The 19,518-nt window shown below is 33.4% G+C and overlaps 2 protein-coding genes across 2 annotated transcripts; one reads left to right on the forward strand and one right to left on the reverse strand.

The window, feature by feature from the left end:
• Positions 1-2,235: 2,235 nt before the first annotated feature.
• LOC122296255 (ASC1-like protein) lies at positions 2,236-8,645 on the forward strand. Its single transcript, XM_043105807.1, has 6 exons — positions 2,236-2,485; positions 4,366-4,595; positions 4,738-4,893; positions 6,099-6,284; positions 6,968-7,152; positions 8,333-8,645. Exons 1-6 carry the CDS (start codon positions 2,357-2,359, stop codon positions 8,362-8,364), a joined length of 918 nt encoding a protein of 305 aa, XP_042961741.1. The 5' UTR covers positions 2,236-2,356; the 3' UTR covers positions 8,365-8,645.
• A 2,529-nt stretch (positions 8,646-11,174) lies between these two features.
• On the reverse strand, positions 11,175-18,712 carry LOC122296254 (probable serine/threonine-protein kinase DDB_G0291350). The gene is made up of 6 exons (XM_043105805.1): positions 18,420-18,712; positions 16,877-17,019; positions 16,247-16,390; positions 15,632-15,817; positions 15,139-15,263; positions 11,175-11,730 (listed from the first exon to the last, which is right to left on the reverse strand). The coding sequence occupies exons 1-6, from the start codon at positions 18,637-18,639 to the stop codon at positions 11,505-11,507; spliced, it is 1,044 nt and encodes a 347-aa protein (XP_042961739.1). The 5' UTR covers positions 18,640-18,712; the 3' UTR covers positions 11,175-11,504.
• Between the last annotated feature and the right edge of the window lie 806 nt (positions 18,713-19,518).

Here is a 19,518-nt window from a genome sequence, read left to right on the forward strand (position 1 = left end):
ATAGACCTTACGAAGAAGAAGATGGAGATGGAAATCATGAGTTTGAATGTTAATAACATGAATGCGGTAGAACAAGAATACTTTAAGTCACTTCAAATGGAAATCCTAGAGAAACATAGGAATAGATCATCACCATCTCAATCTTAATATATTTTGCTTGGTTGTTTTTGTACGGTGGTTGGGGTAACTTATTGTTTTAATCCACCTACTTTGTGTTGCTGTTTTGATTATCCTACTTTGTTTTGCTATTTTGATGAACTTATACTTGGCTGGACATTATGTATTAGGTTGGAAATGTATGGATGGATTTTGTGTTGGAAATTCACCTACTTTTTGTTGCTACTTTTGTATAGTAGCTGGAAATGTATGATTTTATGATAGAAATTCAGTTTGACAGATTATGTATTAGGTTGATAGATGGAAATGTATGAACTTTTTATAGATTAGTATGAACTTATGTTGTAGCTGGAAATGTGTGGATTTTATGATAAAAAATTCATTTAGCATGGTTATTATATATTAGGTTGATAGATGAAAATGGTTATTATGTATTAGGTTGATAGATGAAAATGTATGAGCTTTTGATATATTAGTATGACTTATATATTAGCTAAAATGTATCGATTTTATGATGAAAATTCAGTTAGCATGGTTATTATGTATCAGGCTTATAGATGGAAATGTATGAATTTTTGATACATTAGTATGGAGTTATGTAGTAGCTGAAAATGTATGGATTTTATGATAAAAATTCAATTAGCATTATTATTGTATATTAGGTTGATAGATGGAAATATATGAACTTTTGATATACTTTTATAAGCTTATGTTGTAGCTGGAAATTAATGTATAGAATTTTTGATAAAATTTAGTTTGATAGATTATGAAGTTAATTTAGGTTGATAGATGAATTTTATGTATGTTGATATAGAGATTGTTGAGAATTATGAAAATAAAAAATATATATATATATATATTTTAAAAAATAATTAAATAGTGCATTAAAAATATATAAAAAATGAAAAAAATTATTATTTTATTATTACATAAAGTAAAATAAATAATCTTATATGAAGTCCAACTTTTGAGTAATTAGACATAAGGCAAAAAGTGGCATATTAGCCATGCTTTAACAGGTCTTCCTTTACCCCCTTTCTTTTACATTGACAGTTAAATCTTAACTAGGGGCATAAACTATAGGAAAATGCTAGTGTACCGTATTAATTTATTCCTTTATTTTGATTGTTCATATATTTTAATTTTTTTTATTTTTTTACTTAATGGTTAAGAAAGTGAATATTAGTATATCATCGTGTTTTTTTATTTTTTAAAAATATTTAAATATGGTTAAAAATTGTGAAAAAGAAAAAGAAAAAAAAATTGAAAAGTGGTATTTAACCTGTGGGGCACGCCCAACAGTCAAAGTGGAGCATGACTCTAAATACTCTGTTTGGATGTTGAGTTGAGTTGAGTTCTTTATAAATAGTAGTGAGTTGAAATGGTGAAGTAAGTTTTATAAGACTTGTCTAAGATGAGTTTAGATGTATTTGAATGTTGATATGAATTTAGATGTATTTATAAGAAGTTGAAAAAGCTTGTGGTTCTCGCGTGTAAAAAAATATTGAGTCGAAAAAAGTTTTAGGTCTCACGTGTAAAAATGTTTTTAATTAATTTGATTTTAATTATTTAAAAAGTATGTGTTCAGATGTTAAACTCAATTTAAAATTAGTTTGAACTGAGTTTAAATTTCAAATTGGGCCTAAACTTAACTCTTTATACTTTACATAATCTAAAAATAAGATATTACATCAAATAAGATAATAATCATTATGTTATGGTTTATTAAATTTTCTTTATTATGGTTATATCCCATGTTTTTTTTTAAATATATATTCCAGCATCCAAAGCCTTGTTTTCTTTTTGTTTTTCTTATCAACTTTCATATATACTCAAACAAAAATTTTATGTACAGTTATTTTTATGAACTCTTTTATGCACTTTAGTGATATGATTGGTTATGTATTAAAAAAAAAATTAATCCAACCAATCATGTTAGTAAAATACATAAAAAATATATAAAAGTGACTGTACATAACATTACTCATTCTCAAAATTAGGTACCTTCTCACCACAAAAAGAAAAACCACTAAAGAAAAAAAGGAAACTGATGGGCCAAACTCGGGTCAACGAATCCGGGTCTCTCCAAATTGCATGACTTTACCATTACAACGGTCAAAGAGACAAACTTTTGGATAGTATGTCATCCATTTTCCGTCAACTCCCTGTTTTCCGCCATTCTTTTTGTGAGAAATACCAATCACTCCGCCATTGATTGGCCTAGCTTCGAATAGGTCCGATGGGAGCCACTACTTGGATCGATTGGGAGCTGGAGTCGTACCCGAAGCCCGAAGACTTGTTGGTCGTTCCCTTATTTGCTCTCTTTTTCCCTTCCGTGCGGCTTTTTCTTGACAGATGCGTCTTTGAGGTACTCCTCTTATTTTTCACCATTTTTATGTCTCTTTTTATTTTCTTTTGGGTTTTGGATGTCTTTTTTTTTTTTTTCTTTTTTTTCTTTTTTAGGCTTATAACATTCGAAGCGTTGTTATTCCATTGAACTGATATTAGTATTGCAGTTTGTGTTGACTGTTTTCAAATTCGTCGAATCCTGAAAAAAAGTCCGTATTCACAAAGCCCAAGCAATTATCCCACACTGTGTGTGCACTTAAAGTTGAAACATTGTATTTATCACACACTTGTCTTTCTTGTGTTTAAAAGCGTTGTATTCATACTTAATAAAACATTGAAAGAATGATCTCTCTCTAAGCTTTCTGCACACGAGATGATTTATTTATTTATTTTCACAGAGAATAATGACATTGCCAGCCATCTAGGGGTTTATGGCTTGAGGAAGGACATTAATACAATCTTAACTCCAATAGGATTAGCAGTGGCACTTTTAATTACTCAGAACGATAATTCACTGTGGTGTGGTTCAGTTCAGTATATAATCAAAATAATCCAACATATCAATAGAAATCACCACTTTCACAATCAAGATAGATATGTTATAGTCTTATCAGATAAAATGCCCAATTTTATTAGTGATAATATGCACTTAATTTATAAGTTACAGGAAATTTGTGATTTAAATGTTCTGTATATTGTACTCTCATTCATACACCTAAATCTCATATAATGTAGATTTTATTAAATAAAATATTAATACAAAATGTCATACAAATTGGATTCTTAATGCACTATTCCTAACGCATTTACTGTTAAAGATATGATGACAAAGGAACAAGAATGATAGAAGAGAGGATAATAAAAATTAGACATTTTTGGTTTCGAATGTAATGAAAATTATTATTGTTATTTTTTTTTTAAAAGTAAGAAATACATGTTATTAATATGAATGTTATGCAAATTATTAACTTCACATTAAGTTTTTAAGTAAAATAGTCTGTAACACTTCAGTTCCACATTGGGAATATGATGTGGTACTAGAGCAGTGGTTCTAACTCACTCTTTATTTCACTTACATATTTCACATGCTGGACATGCATTTTAGGGGAAATGTTGCTTAAACAAGCAAGTGAGATTTGTTTTTAAAGTTCCTACCCCAAAAAGATAGTCATATTTTCAAAGGGTGAATGCAATGAATTTAGAATGAAAAAAACTATTGCAGCCCTCCATTCACCTCAAATTAGTGCAAAGATCCTATTTTGCCACATTTATGATTTTAAACAACCAAGCTTCAAAAACTCCTCTTATTAGAACAGCCATCACTTCTGACTTGGTTGCACTATCGAAACTTGTGGAGTGCAAAATTGGCCTTATGTCATTTTGCTATCCCAACGGCTATCATTCATTTGACAAGAAAAAAATGGTCTTAATTAATTTTTGTTGTAAAACCTCTAGGGGTTGGTTCAAGCGGTAAGAGCCTTGGTCTTGGGAGATTGCTCTTTCTAGGTCTAAAATTCAAACCCTTGGGTGTAAATAATTTCTAGGGGTCATTTCTTATAGGTGAAAAGCCGTCGATTTGCCTATCCATGTGATGCAGGCATGTTAAATGGCTCCATGGTTTAACTGGATAAAATACATGTTGTGTTTGTATAGTCTCCAAGGTTCCCCATCATCAAAAAAGAATTTGCTCTCAGTTGTAACCATTAGTTCATACCTTTGTGTGACATCTGAATTCTGAAGTTCTTTTCTGCTTTTTGAACATCATCGACTATCCTTTCTGCTTAATTTTTATGTCTACATTTACCTTTCCTTCTTTGGCAGTCTCTTTCTTCCTTTTTCCCTTTTTTCGTATAATTTTGAGCTTATATATTTTGAACTAGATGATCATGCTTGATGCAGAAATTAGCCAGGCGATTGATTTTTGGAAAGGGGCACATCGCTTTGGACGTTGAGGCACATGATAAGAGGAAGAAACTCAATAAATTCAAAGAGTCTGCATGGAAATGTGTTTATTTTTCCTCAGCAGAGCTTTTGGCTCTTTCTGTTACCTATGATGAGCTATGGTTCACTAATACCAAATACTTTTGGGTAGGGCCTGGAGATCAGGTTTGGCCAGACCAGAAAATGAAGTTAGTTCCTACCCTCATACAGAGCATTTATCAATATAAGTCGACTAGTATAATGGGCTTATTTAATTTAATTGGTCTTGATGATAATTACATCTCATTTATCTAGGCGTAACCACATAATTAACCTCTCTTACCCTGCCAGGTTAAAATTGAAGGCATTCTACATGTATGCTGCCGGGTTCTATACTTACTCCATCATTGCTCTGATCTTTTGGGAAACGAGACGTTCCGACTTTTTGGTATCAATGTTTCATCATATAGCAAGTGTTATATTAATCACGCTGTCTTATATTTTCAGGTATATTTAGAGGGCTTTGGCTTTCAGCTTGTTATTTCATAATGTTCTTAAAAAAAGATCAATTCATAATTAATGAAAAACTAGTCCTAGTTCTGTTAATGCATAAGAAGAGTTGAAGTTTTAAAATGAAAAATAGCATACATAACTAAGTTAACATATCTCGAGTCATTTTACAATAAATAGGACCTTTAAAAGTGTGTCGATGTTAGTGCCTTGATTTCCAAAGTTTGGTCGAGCACCTTATTCTTTTCTTGCCCTACTCTCCTTATGTTTTTATGTAAGAAATGGAAAGGCTCACAAGCCTTGTTTGAATGGAGAAAGCGAACCAAGAGCTGTTTTTTTAGTGTGACAATGTAACCTTACTCATAAAAGTCATAGCTTGTAAGCTTTTTAAGTTCCTCTGAAATTCAATAATCCTTATGAATCCAGGATTCATTGATTATAAAACTAAAAAGGCATGAGTTGAGAAAGCCAATGCATTAAAAAAACTAGAAACTCTATTAACATTTGAGAAGATAGACAGTTATCCAACATCATGAGGGAGAAGATGATGTTAATGAACATGAGTAAGAAAGTAACATGCTTGTCTTTTTATTCTAAAAAAATCTTAGTGCAGGCACATGCTCAGAGCATTGGCAATGGTCTAGCCAAAGCCAAAGCCAAAATTTGCCTAAAACTACATGTTTTGCCTAAAACCAAAGCCATTCAACATATAATCCCATATTGGATTATCCATATATTGGCCAAAGTATAATATAATATTTTTTTTTTTAATAATAATATTTTAAACAAAAATTCTTCATATTTTGCAACTACACTAACCATATGTTAATTAATAATTAGAGATAGTAATATTTTTAATAACCATGCACAAAATCAGTTAATTAAGATTATTATTGACAATGTTAATTAATAATTGGAGATACCAATATTTTGGAATAAAATATGTGTTTTGGCTATGAACAGCGTCTAACCAAAGATGGAGAAAGGTTTGGATTTACTGTAGCTCATATGTGGAGCTCCCAAGTTTTGGCTACTCCAATGCTGAGAGTTTCACCAATATAAAGCCAAAAAATTTAGATGCACTGGCATTTGCTAAGCCAATGCCAATGCTCTCATGATTCTCTTGTAAACATTTCCTAAGTTTTAGATCAAGATGCACTCATGTCTTCTGTAGCTCATCTATCTCCATTTGCCACCTGCAGGTTTGCCCGTGTTGGTTCGATCATTTTAGCTATCCATGATGGAAGTGATGTATTTATAGAAGTTGGAAAGATGTCCAAATATAGTGGCTTTGAAAAGATAGCAAGCGTTTCTTTTGGTCTTTTTGTTCTCTCTTGGACTGTGCTTCGCATTATCTACTATCCCTTCTGGATACTTTGGAGCACTAGGTGAATGTTATGTGTCAATACTTTTGAGTACCTCCTTACCCCATATTTATTGTGACATGGCCAACAAGATTGTACATCAATATGTACTCAAGGATGTGTGTGCATTATATCTGATAGATATACAGAACTATGACAAAAAATATAACCATTTATCATATCATGTGAGATAACGACCTAATTTCTGTCAGGAATTTGAGGGTGACTTTTTGTTTTGTCAGGACTAGATGTTGCCAAGTTTCATTTTTTTATTTTTATTTTTTGTTTAATTTGCACTAGTATTTCGTTTTTATATTGGTAAGAGAGTCCTCCCCCCTTTTCCTTAGAGGCTCCTCTACTTGCACCTTCAAGTTTCTGCCACGTAAAATCTCTTTTACAAATTTCAGTATTGTGTTTCTTTCATTAATGAAGGCATCTATTGTGTCAAGTTTGAGCATAATTTTATGTGGCCTTTTCCTATTAGAATTCTTAGTGCCATACTTATAGTAACTGCAGTCATCATTTCTTTGACTATAGTAACCTAATATCTTCCAATTCTGAAAATATATACACCTGGGTGAACACCATATGGTCCAGATCTTGTTCTCGCCCTTTTTTTCTTTTCTAATTATGGAAAGGACAGTTCTTTCATTGCTTTATATTATTCTCTCCAAGTCGATTAACTTTGTTCCATTTCTTTGTGGCAGCTATGAAGTTCTTTTGACCTTGGACATGGAGAAGCACATGGTGAATGGATCCATTTATTATTACTTGTTTAATACTCTTCTTTTCTGCTTGCTCGTTATAAATATCTATTGGTGGAAGTTGATGGTTGTAATGCTCTTGGAACAAATTCATGCAAGAGGCCAGATTGGTGATGATCCTAGATCTGGTAAGTAGCATAATTTTCATTGTTTGGAAAATAGCGCACATACACCTGCACAAGCATGTGCATGGGTAAAAGTAAGAAGAATTTCAATTCAAGGAAGGATACATGTGAAGGCTTAGTATAAAAGATGCAATAAGAATGATAAATGCTAGGCCTACAAACAAAATTACAAGGAAGAATAAAAAGAAAATTAGAAGAAAGAAGCTGGCACGGTATAATGTGATACATCAGATTTGCTTAAAAAAAAAAAAAAAAGAGTTTTATAGGCTGACAAACCACATCAATCCACATAACAGTGTAAACCAGTTTTGTATTCACTTAATGTCAGGCTAAGTAGCAAAATCAATGTTATATCACTTGCATACACTATTGCATACATCATTTTCTACCTGTAGCTATATATTATCGTTACTCATTAATCGCCCTTATTCATAAAAATTAAAAAAATAACGAAGAGACTAATGTTATCTAATTTCATTGTATCCATTCTTGTAAGTTCCTTCACCAAAGAACTTATTTAACCCACATGCCTAAAAGTTTATGTATTACCCTAGGATGATTCCACAATAATTAGTCCACAAACATAGATTTGTGCTTGGAATTTATTTTATAATTTTACATTAACAAACCTGATCATATCAATGTCATAATGAAAATTTTACGTTAGGTCCAAAATCTTAAATATTGTTTCAAACATCTTTGGCTGTAAAAGGTTGATCTAAATTCTTTCAAGTGAAGCTTCTATCCAGAGATTGACTGCAAGCTTATTATGCTCTTTGAAGATTTCACAGAATGACCTTTTACACGATCTTCAAAGTTCAAACTCTTGAAAATCCAGATATCTATTGGCACATATGAATCATTCTACCATCAAATCCAACATTCGCAGGAAAAGTTTTGAAATCATTTTGGTTAGGATTTTAATTTATGAGAGGTGATTGTCATGTCATTCACAATGCTCATTAGTTAGAGCCAAAAAAAATTTTAAAAGTCCAAATAGACAATTATGCAATTATTCAAAAGACGTAGCAGATTTTTATTTCTTTCCCAAAATTACACCCCATCACTAACCTACATGTAATAAGAATGCTATATGGGATAGGCTGTAGTTAAAGGAAAGAATTTATTGCTTTGTAGCTATCACCTATGGTTATGCAGTCTTGGATGCCTTTGCTTTCTACAGATTCTGAAAGTGAGGCGGAACACGATGACTGACCATGATATCGAAGTACACCAAGAAGGTCTAGTATTCTCACTTTCACCATCCTGGTAGAATACTCTGCTGTTAGTTCATCATTCTGATGGTTGTGAAACAGGCATGCCAAACTTGATGTCCACATTCTCGTATTTGATCTGAATGTAAGTTTGGATTTTTAAAGTTTTTTGCACTTGATAAGGAATCATTGTAGTTGAGGAACTTTATATATTATATGATGAAACAGAAAATGTGAATGACTGAAAGGTGGTAAGTTGTTAATGGCTTGATTCGTGCCCAACGTTTGGCCGGTATAAAGCAGAGTTAATCATAAAAAGAGTAGTTACAGGAGAAATCTTGCAGTGTTTCTTTTGTTCTACTTGTGCAATTTTAGACCACTTTTGTTCTACTCGTGCCATTTTAGTCCAGTTTTTCATTTCATAATGGTTGTCCATTCCTCAAAGACAGCATATCTATTGGGAATAATTTTGCTTCTAGTATATTTGACTAGAGCACTGGCATTGGCTTAGCCATATGCCAGTAAAAGTTATATTTTAGAGAATGTCTATTAAATTGAGCTTACATTGGATTAGCTAAACACAATTCATCTGAAAGATTAGCTACAGTAAATTCATCCCACATTCCAATATGAAGTGAACTGTAGCACCTTTATATTAATATTTTATTATTTCCTATTGTCGTTTCCCATTTCCTTCCGACTAGTCTATCTCACTCCTCTTTTCCTTTTCCTTTTCCTGCACATCTCCTTCTCCCGCACGGCTCTTTTCCTTTTCATTCCCGTAAAATTTCCTACAACTCCGTTCCAGCATAGACACGGGATCAAACTTCCAGCATTCATGATTTCAGAGACTAAAAAAAGATAAAAAAAAAAATACCACCTTCAGGATGGAAATCTTTGTTCAAGAGAATGGGAGTATTTTCCCTCAAAACTTTGAGGCTAAATTGATCAGGTTTCTTACCTCAAAACTTTCATACCAAAAGAGAAGAAAAAAAGAACAAGCAGATCGAATCAAAATCATAGAGAAAACAAGGAGAAGAGCCAAAGAGAGAGATTCAGAAAAGCGAAGAAATATAAATATCAAGTAAAGCAAACAGCTTGTCCAAACATGGTAGATAGAGTAATGTTTAAGCAGCTTTAGCTGTACAAGCCAATAAATGTGGGCTAGATCATGCAGAAGACCAGCCAGATCTCCATCAACCTCACCTTCTTTGATCTCTGCAAGCGCTCTCTCAAGAAATCATTGAGTACCCATTTCTTGATTTGCAGGAGATTCTGCCATTTCTTCATTGCATTCTCAAAGAGAGAGAGAGAGAGAGAGAGAGAGAGATGGATAGAAAAAAATATACTTCTTAGAGGAAGAGGGGATGAGCAATCCCTGAAACACAAAGAGAAGACCATAGGAGTCATGGAGCTCAACATGGACTGCATCTTGAACTAGGTAGCAAATCTGAGAGGTAAATTAAAAAGTATTTAAAAAATATAAATAATAATATTTTATTATTATAAAGAATGTAATGACTAATTTAATGTAGACTACAAGTTTTGAGTGATTAGTTAAAAGTAAAAAAGTTACATATTAGTCAAATTTTAAAGATTGAGATGACTAAACCAATGTCAATGCTCGCAATAGGAGGATGAGTAGCCAAAATTTGGAGGTCAGCATATGTGCAGAATCCGAGCCACACATTCCTTAGCATGGAAGCCATCACACCTCCACACAAGAAGTAATTTTCTGTTGATTATTGTTCTCTGTTTCTTTTCTAAATTAATCCATGGATGAATGTTACTTTTCTCTCCCTTCTCTTTAGAAAATCCAAGCTTTCTCCGCTTGAGGGAGGAGCTCATCTCTCCTCGCCGTGCTCGCCCGCCTCTCTAAGCCACTGTCCATACATCTTTTATTCATGTATTGCTAATCTACTGTTTTTCCACAAAATATTAAACGCACACCATCATCATGCTCATTGGCTGCTGATCTTCAAAACTCAGGTAGAAGTGCTGCAAAAAGACCTGCATGTGGCTCTCATGCGCCACCCACACCGTCGTGTATTCCAGCCACTATCATCCATGCAAAGCAAGACTGATTTCCCATGTCCATATCTTACAAATCTTGAGCATCCCATATCACATCCCACCGCACGCAAGGCCAACATGTTGCCACTCTCATTGCGAATTTATTTGGTGAATTACCGTTGGTATAGCTTGTCCAAATTGAACTATCAAACTATGTTCGTGCTTTCCCTGCTTAAAATTTTGGAGGAAGAGGATGTGGATAACCCTATCATCAAGATAAATACTGTAAATTGCAGTGATCCTTACTCGGTTGATGTTACAAACTACATCTGAGGAGTCCATCTATTGGACTGCAAACTGCTTTATCTAGCAGTCCTTTTTTTTTGATGTTTTATGCTTACACTGCATCAATTTTAATGGAGTTTTTGTTGAGATCTCCCATCTCTTACATTCTTAATTTTACTTCAATGCAAATCTTTAATTACCAAAAGAAAACTATCATAATGTCAATTCCTTTGGGCACCATCTCGTTGAATAAACGGCCTCCAACATCATTATCAAACGTATTTTCCCGTTAGGATTCCTATTACGAGTTTTACTACACGTTACACACCCATTAGAGTCAATCAAAAATTTTGGAAAAATCCTATAATCCAATCAATGAAATTGTGTTACGTGCGAGAGACATTTTTTAAGTTGGTGTACTAATTTTAGGTTAACAAATTCAGATTTTAGATGTTCAACATATCAGAAAAGTATTAAATTAATTATACTAAAATACGTAAGTACTGCTACTCCTGCAGAAAATTCGGTACCAAATACTATAAATTGATATCTCAAGAGATAAAACTAGATAGCAATTACAAAACAATACATTGCAAGAGATAAAACTAGATAGCAATTACAAAACAATACAACAAAACTAAACCAATGCACAGCTACCCAAACTATTACTCCACAATCGTTGTAACATTGGCACGTAACACTATTGCTTAAGTTGTTTTGATAACTTCATTTCCATATATCCCTTGGTTGAAAAATGGACGATCAATGGAACTTAAAAAGTCAATCTGTTGACATGCATATAACCCATTTATCACGCTCCAATGTGTTCATTCCAATATTGTCTTAATTAGAGAACTTTGAAATCAACTTATCCACATGGATTATGATATCATCTATGCGAGGGCGAACTGCAGCCTGGGGTTGAAGCATCCATGTCACAAATTGGTGAAGAGCTTCTGGATATGGGGGCTTACGACCAGCTGGCCACTTTACCTGGCCATTTACAATGGCCAACTGTAGGCTTCCTCCAGATTCTCCAAGTGCGTACTCAAATGGAGATACCCCATACCTGCAATAAGTAGCTATCAGTGACTTATATATTAAAATTTCTTGCTAAAGATGCAGCTTTGCTTCAATGGGAGAATCCATTTTCTCAAGATGATGAGTCATAATTATCTTAAGAAAAAGCCGTGCTTGTAATCCATGAAACTAAAAAGAATGTTCTATGCAGAAGTCTATAGCATTTGTATGCAGATACAAAGACATTCTACTAGAATTGATATCTCAGATTTGGTTCAGTTTGAATGTATTGCTGGAGAAGGTGTTGAGTATTACACTGGACGTATACTTAGTTGATCTTGTCTATATATGAGAGATTACAGGGAGCCCCAATAGTGACTAGTCCTTTTGATATATTGGTCACATGCAATTAGTGTCTCCTGTAGTGAGAAATGGTACTAAAACTAACCTAACAATGCCATGGTAGTGTTGGGACATCTCAGCTCAACATACACCTTGATGAGGATATTAAAAACTTGAATGGCAAGATCATGATTACCCACCCCCCCCCCCCCCCCCCCCCCCCCCCCCGGCCAAAAAAAAAAACAAACAAACAAATAGTGTGGATGGTGACAATGACGCAAGGACAGAGTTGCATCCTATATTTAGTGTATATCAGTAATGGAATCAGACACGAGAAAATTATGATCTGGTTGCGCTGTATTGTAACAGCACAAAAGCATATAAAAGATAGAACTTCTCTTTTTGGGCAAATGAGAAACTACAAACTGTTCGGATAAAAAACTAAGGATACTTTATTAATCAACACTCTTAAATAAGAAAAGTAAAATACAGTCCTATTCTAATCTTAACAGTAAACCAAAGAGAATTAAACTAGCAATCCAGATCCGAATAACATTGCAATCCTAATCTTAACAGCAATCCAATTTTGACCTCCTCCCTGAGCAGAGATTACGCTTTATACAGGTAGTGGGGTCATGTATACTCACGGGATTGCTTTTTTTTAGTAATTTGAACAAATTCAAATTGCGTCCATACCAATCAAGATCTAAGTAGTTGTTCGGTAAACTATTATACTTATCACATGCAGTCTAATCCAAAGTAGACTGCTCCGGAAAAAAATCCAAATAAAACTCTAAAATAATAACAAACAAACAAACCTAATCCTAATTAAACTTCTTTTTATTGCAATACTGTTTCACCAGCAATCTTTTACCACATCCGACAGGTTTTCCATCACTTTCCCCTTTTAAGAAGTACCTCGTCTTCAAGGTTCAATAAGTGAAAGGCTGCCTTGTATCCAACAATTTTCCTCCAACCACTATACCCTCCTCGATGAGGAATACTTGAGGTTGAAGTTTGTTAAACTCGTGCCCCAGCATACAGCATTCATTGCAGTTGAAACATAACCCTTTCTTACGTCTCTTTCACAGCAAAATTAGGTACTTTATGGTCGACTTTATGGCTAACAACGGGGAAAACGGTGTGCAAAGGTTTTCATAGGCAAGGAAAAGGGCATGCTTTCGAGGTTGCAAAGAAGAAAGAAAAGAGAATTTGGTCAGCAGCTATGTGAGCAGTGACACGAATGTCCACAATACACCAAAGAAGGAGAGAGAGAAAAAGAGAGGGGGAGAGAGAGGGAGAGAGAGAGAGAGAGAGAGGTGCTACGATATTCTTGCCTCAAAATGCAAATCACTTCAATCTTTCATTAATCAAAATCTCTAAAATTCATTGAGAAGATTCACCATAAATACATCTGCACTCATATCTAGTACTAACATTAGGATTCCAAATCAAAAATAAAAACTTAATAAACTCAACTAAAGAATAACTTATACTCAAAAGAAATACACCAAGACAATCAAAATTAAAGACTCCAAACTATATTACCTAAATATCCATGATTCACATAGAGTTGAGGAAAATTAATTATCTGCCCTCATACAAAACCTTTTTTTTTTTTAATAGAATCCTGGAGACCTTGAGCCCTCATTCAAACTTAACAATAATTGTAAATCAAAACAAAAATTGAATAATATGAATAGATCATCAAAACCATATGCCTGTTGCTTCAGTTGGACATCATACGTTTGAAAATTTCTTAGCAGTCATACCAGACAGCTCTTATCAGGAAAAGATGCTGTTTTTTTTATAATTATACTAGATTTGAGGTAGGTGATGGCTTTAAGACTAGACTCTGGCATGGCTTATGGTGTGGTGACAGCACCATGATGGCAGTGCTCACCCTGCGCTTCCTATAAGGCAGCACCATGATGCATTGAACCAATACCTAACTGAGGCAGCAAAGTTTACAACATCCTTTCACACGACTGTTGCAAAATCTTCTTGGTCCATTGTTATTACTTCAGAAAAAGTCTTGAACTTGAAATCTAATTTCACATCCATCATGCACAAGGATGGAAATTTTTTGCAACAATCTTTTCTTAGAATCTCTTCACTCAAGTACCAAACTGATATGGGACAGGATAATGGAAATGAAAAATTCTAAACATAAGCCTACACACCACATACCATACTTTTTTTAATTTTTTCAAATTTTTTTCTTTCAGAATTTATATTTGCGAAATTACCACTTGTCCCAAAAGCTTAAGCTAATGGAAAGATATAGATTTTATTATTTAGTTTATATCTTAACACTCCCCCTGAAGTGGGTGCAACACGTAGAATATTTAATTAAAAGAGTTGGAGTGTAGAGTCAAGGTTCAAACTCAGGACCTCTACTCTGATATTATGTGAAATAATCACTTGTCCCAAAAGCTTAATCTAATTTGAAGAGATGGATTTTATTATCTAATTTATATCTTAACAATATTGAATTGGAGTTCCAAAAATTGAATTTTAGTGGCTGAAACAGCGACATCAGCTGATGTGAAGAGCAACAGCGCTAGAGAGAGAGAGAGAGAGAGAGAACTAGAGAACATAGACACTCTTGTCCCACAACTCAAATCACTCAATAAGGTCGTAAAATAAGCTGATTTAAATCTAGTATACTTATAACTAGACCTTTGAACTATACGACTCTTGCTTCAATTAGACTTTGCATGTTAGCACTACATATAAATAGTCGAAGTTGTCAGAACTAAAGATCACTCTAAAGACAGCAACTTCACTCTTATCCCATGGCTGCATCAATATCCAGTCAAGCTATTAAAAAACTAATCAGTTATGCTAGGCCTCACCAGTGAAGGTGTATTATCACTAAAGATAAAAAAAAAAAAAAAAAAAAAAAAAAAAAGCTGACCCTTGAGCTCCCTATATTCCTCGAATAAATATTTATGTACATTAGAATGCATGCACAGACCTACATTACATACAATAAAAAAGTTTCCCAAACTGTTTAAAATATTATCACTAATGACACGAGGTACAGTAAAAAAAAGTTGCTTAAAAATCATGAATATAGTGGCGACAGTAAAAGAGCAAGAATTATCCTCACATTATTGCATATAAAGTGCAACCTAATGACCAAATATCAGTTCTCTCATCAATGTCTGCATGGCTTGGGCAATCCCACAACTCAGGAGCTCGAAAAGGAGCTGAACAATGCTCAGATGCCCATTCCTACACAAGAAGAAAACAAAAAATCACCATAGCTATAGCATACAATCCAATGGGTTGATTGAGATGAAAATTGCAAGCATCTATAAATATTAATCATAACAGTAAAGGAAGAGACAAGAGGCTGACCTTGCATACCAAGGATAAGAAAACATGGAAATTAATTTTCAAGACATTTCAAATTAAAAGTGAAGAACTTAAACTAAAGAGTAAAATGGTTCTCTTAGATATCATTAAACTACAAAGCACGCACAAAATATGCAAATATGCATAGACAAAGCATATTTAGATATTTACCAGGGATCCAGGACAATCAACGTTCTAACATCACAATTATTGAAAAAAGAAAGATGAAAGTGAAGAAAAAGTACCTGCAACTGTAGTGCCTCCGAACGAGAGCGAATCTGCTTTCTGGCAGGTCTAGCACTGCCAAAGTCCATTAATATAGCAAGAGGTGGTTTTCCTTTTATATGAGTAATAAGAACATTACCAGGTTTGACATCATTATGTGCATATGGAGGATCAAGATTGTGCATATGATTGAGTCCTGCACAAAGCTGTCAAATTGAATTTCGTTAATTAAAATGATTATTATGCATGTAAGAAATTTCAGATCAATTTATAACATCATCATATCTAAAAATACTACAGATATAAACACAAACAAGGAAAAAAAACTCGTACGTGCTTCTCGTATAGAATCTAGAGCACAAGAAACAACAGACATCCATATTTCTAACAACATGTCTACCTTGGGCCTCAAGCAATCAACTGCAACTCTCGACAGAAGCTAACCAAGTACTTTCAATGATTGTGGCTTGGAGTTAAGAAAGTGTGAACAAAAGGCAGAAAATTATGATATCCATGAGAAAAATATCCACCTTAGGCAGTATCTAGTTATCATGGAAAAAAAAATATTCTAAGAAAATTGATTTGCAGTAGGAACAGTATAAATGAAGTAGAAAAAGAAAGGAGATTTTATTCACCTGTCGAAATATATAAAGAACATCTGAGGTAGAAAAAACCTCCTTTCTAGCTTTCATAGCTTTGGCATTATCCAGTAATGTTCCATCCAAATGAACTGGAAATAACAAGTATGCTTCATGGTTCCTAGATCCTTCTTGTGTTGGCTGTCAGTGAAGTAATATAATGTTATATAAATATCTATTTTTAAAATTATTTTAAATCACATTGCATTCTAGAAGGGATTTTTTCAAATAAATAACATTAAAAAAAAGCTAATATCGCCCAAATAAATTATATTCCCACCACCTAGTAGCAGTTTGAACCTTAAAAAACTTCCCTAAGCACACTATGGATGATTTCCATGCCAATGTGGTTAAAATACTGTTGGTGTGCAACTCCAGCACTAATAATTGCTTTACCATGCTTCCTCAAATTTACACAAAATGTTTCCAAATCTTGTGATTTGGGGGCCCAATGTCAAAGCCAGAACTATATAGTTCAATACCAAGTAATTTTCACACTGAAGCCTACCAACTAAAGCAACAGCCATATATCATTCCTCTTAGAATATTGGTCAAAAAATTTATTTTTTTTAAAGATGAGAAAACTAATTAATAAACTAGAAATAAATAACTATACCAAGTAACTACCTTAGTAGAAATGATAGCATGATCAAGAAGCGGTAGCAAATTTGGATGACTGAATAGCGATGAGACGCGGATTTCCTCCCTAACCAACTCTAACTGTTCAGCATTCTGAATGAGAACTTTCTTCATAGCATAAGTGCCATCATCTGCACACACGCCAAGAAAAATCATTTTTTTCCATCAAATTACTTTCATAACAGGAAGAAAAAACCAGACACAAACATTTTAAGAAATTGAGTAGACTAAGAGTTTTAGTACAAGAGATTACAGAGTATAAATATAACTTAAATGCTATTTTAATAATTTTAATACCCCATATTGAGCGAGTATAGAAAGGTGGGGAATTAGATCCCACATTGTTTTGGAGGGAGAAGTTCTTGCTTTTTATAATGATCCCACGGGAATCCAATAGTATCAGCAACTAGTCTTTTTGGAGTACGGGTTCAAATGTTACTTGGACTTTTTGTGAGTCGTTACAAATGGTATCAAAGCCAAACCAAACCACGAGTGTGAGACTACAGCCGTGTCACCTATGATCGAATTGCCTGACAAGGTTGTCGAGATTTAAGGGTTGGAGATTGTGATGCCTCCATATTGAGTGAGCATAGAAAGGTGGTGAATGGTATTCCACATTCATTGGAAATAAGAAATTCTTACTTTTTATAATGATTCCAAGGCGCTCCAATTGTATTTTTGACTAATCTTTTCCGAATATGGGCCTCGTGTGGCTTGGGATTTCCTTGCATGGTTAAAATAATATATATATATATATATAGACACATGCTGCCGCCAACAATTTTATTCATGTAAAAAAGATAATTGCTTAGACTCCACTAGCTCAAACCAAGATAACAAATTCTTTATCCAGTAAATTTCTTTGAATAGTTTTGATCTACAAGTAATATCACCAGACAATATGGAAATAGGTGAGGGCATCATAGTTATGTGTGAATGCAGATAAATAAGATAGATAAGATAGATAGATAGATAGATGTGTGTGTGTGTGTGTGTGTGGAAGTCTACAAAGTTTAAAAAGAAGAGTACATCGCCAGATTTGTGAACCCAGAAAACCTTAAATCAGAAATTCAAATTAAAAAAAAAAAATAAAGCAAAAAATTCAAACACCCAAATCTGATTCCAAGTATCATAAATTGTATTTAATGATATATATATATATATATATATATATATAGAATAATACCTGAAACACAGATCCAAGGAAAAGAAAGAACAGCAAGAACAAAACAAAGAATATTGGAGAATATAAAAATGCAAGCCCGCCACATTTTAAGATCTACTTTCATAGAAAATTCTATAATTCCGATATATCCTATATAACAGTTTCAGATCACCAAAAAATCCCTCAAGGCCACCATATCAAATTGAGATTCACTCGAATTATTCGATTCAATGGCAAGATTCAATCACTTCTGAGCTCAGACAGACATTCAAAAACGGTTCATTCAGATTCATAACTCGATGATCCAGATGAGAATATCTTAAAAAATGGATACATGCTGACTGGTTTAGAAGAGAGAGCTCAAACCAGAGAGATGAGATGGGTCCTTGACTTTCTTAGCCAAGCCACCACCGCCACCAGTGGCCGAACCAGAGTCTGTGGGCACCTCCTTGACCAGAAAAACGTAGGCGAACCCGCCCTCCCCGAGCTGCCTCACGATCCTGAACCGGTTCTCATTGATCCAAACGTCTCCTCCACCGTTTACTGCATCGTATAGCGCATTCAACCCAGAAAATGAGCACCCCATCTTCCCCCTTGTCAATCTTTCTTGCGTCCTTCTGAATATATGGGGACTGTTTCTTTCTCTCGTTTCTCTCCGATCTCAAGCAAACACATGGTTGGGTTTCCGCGCTTCATGTCGTTATAAATCCACCTTTCGTCGTAAAAACCTCGAAAATCCTTTTTAAGTCGAATCAAGTTCAACTTGTCATAATAGTTCATCTTAATCGAAATAATTAGTTGATAATATATTAATATCCATCGGTGGGGAAGTTCCGTCGATAGTGACACATCCATATAAAAGGAGAATAAATGCAGATTAGACCTTAATGCACCCATTGAGTTTTGTTAGATCCATATCTATTTTCTGATCTTTGTAAATGAGTAGTTATTTTATTATTTTTTTTGCATAATATCATATTCTACATCATAACATGGTAGAATTATTATCATCTCAATCTATCATTTAATATCACATTATAATATAATAAAAAAATAATAAAAAAACATATGACGAATAGATAATTTCTAATTATCTAAAACCGTGTCATGAAATAATGAAAAAATGATAAGAAAATAAATAATAAGTAGAATTATTAGGTTTCGCACATTTTTTTTTTTTAAAAAAAGACCATAACATAAAATTTTATATTTTTAAATATAACCTGCTCAAAAGATTTGCATAACAATTGTACACTTTAATTTTGTAACTATAATTACTCGCAACGTTTGGATGTTAAAATGATCTCAGATGATTTGAGTTGATTTATAAATAAATAATAATTACTCCAAATTGGATGTTCGATAATGATATAATATATTTAATTAAAATAATATATAAATTATAAAGTAAGAAATAATTTTTTAATATTATTTTAATGTTAATAATTTTTACTAATATAAATAT

Source organism: Carya illinoinensis, chromosome 15 (assembly GCF_018687715.1).
Source record: "Carya illinoinensis cultivar Pawnee chromosome 15, C.illinoinensisPawnee_v1, whole genome shotgun sequence".
NCBI classification, from domain to species: domain Eukaryota; kingdom Viridiplantae; phylum Streptophyta; class Magnoliopsida; order Fagales; family Juglandaceae; genus Carya; species Carya illinoinensis.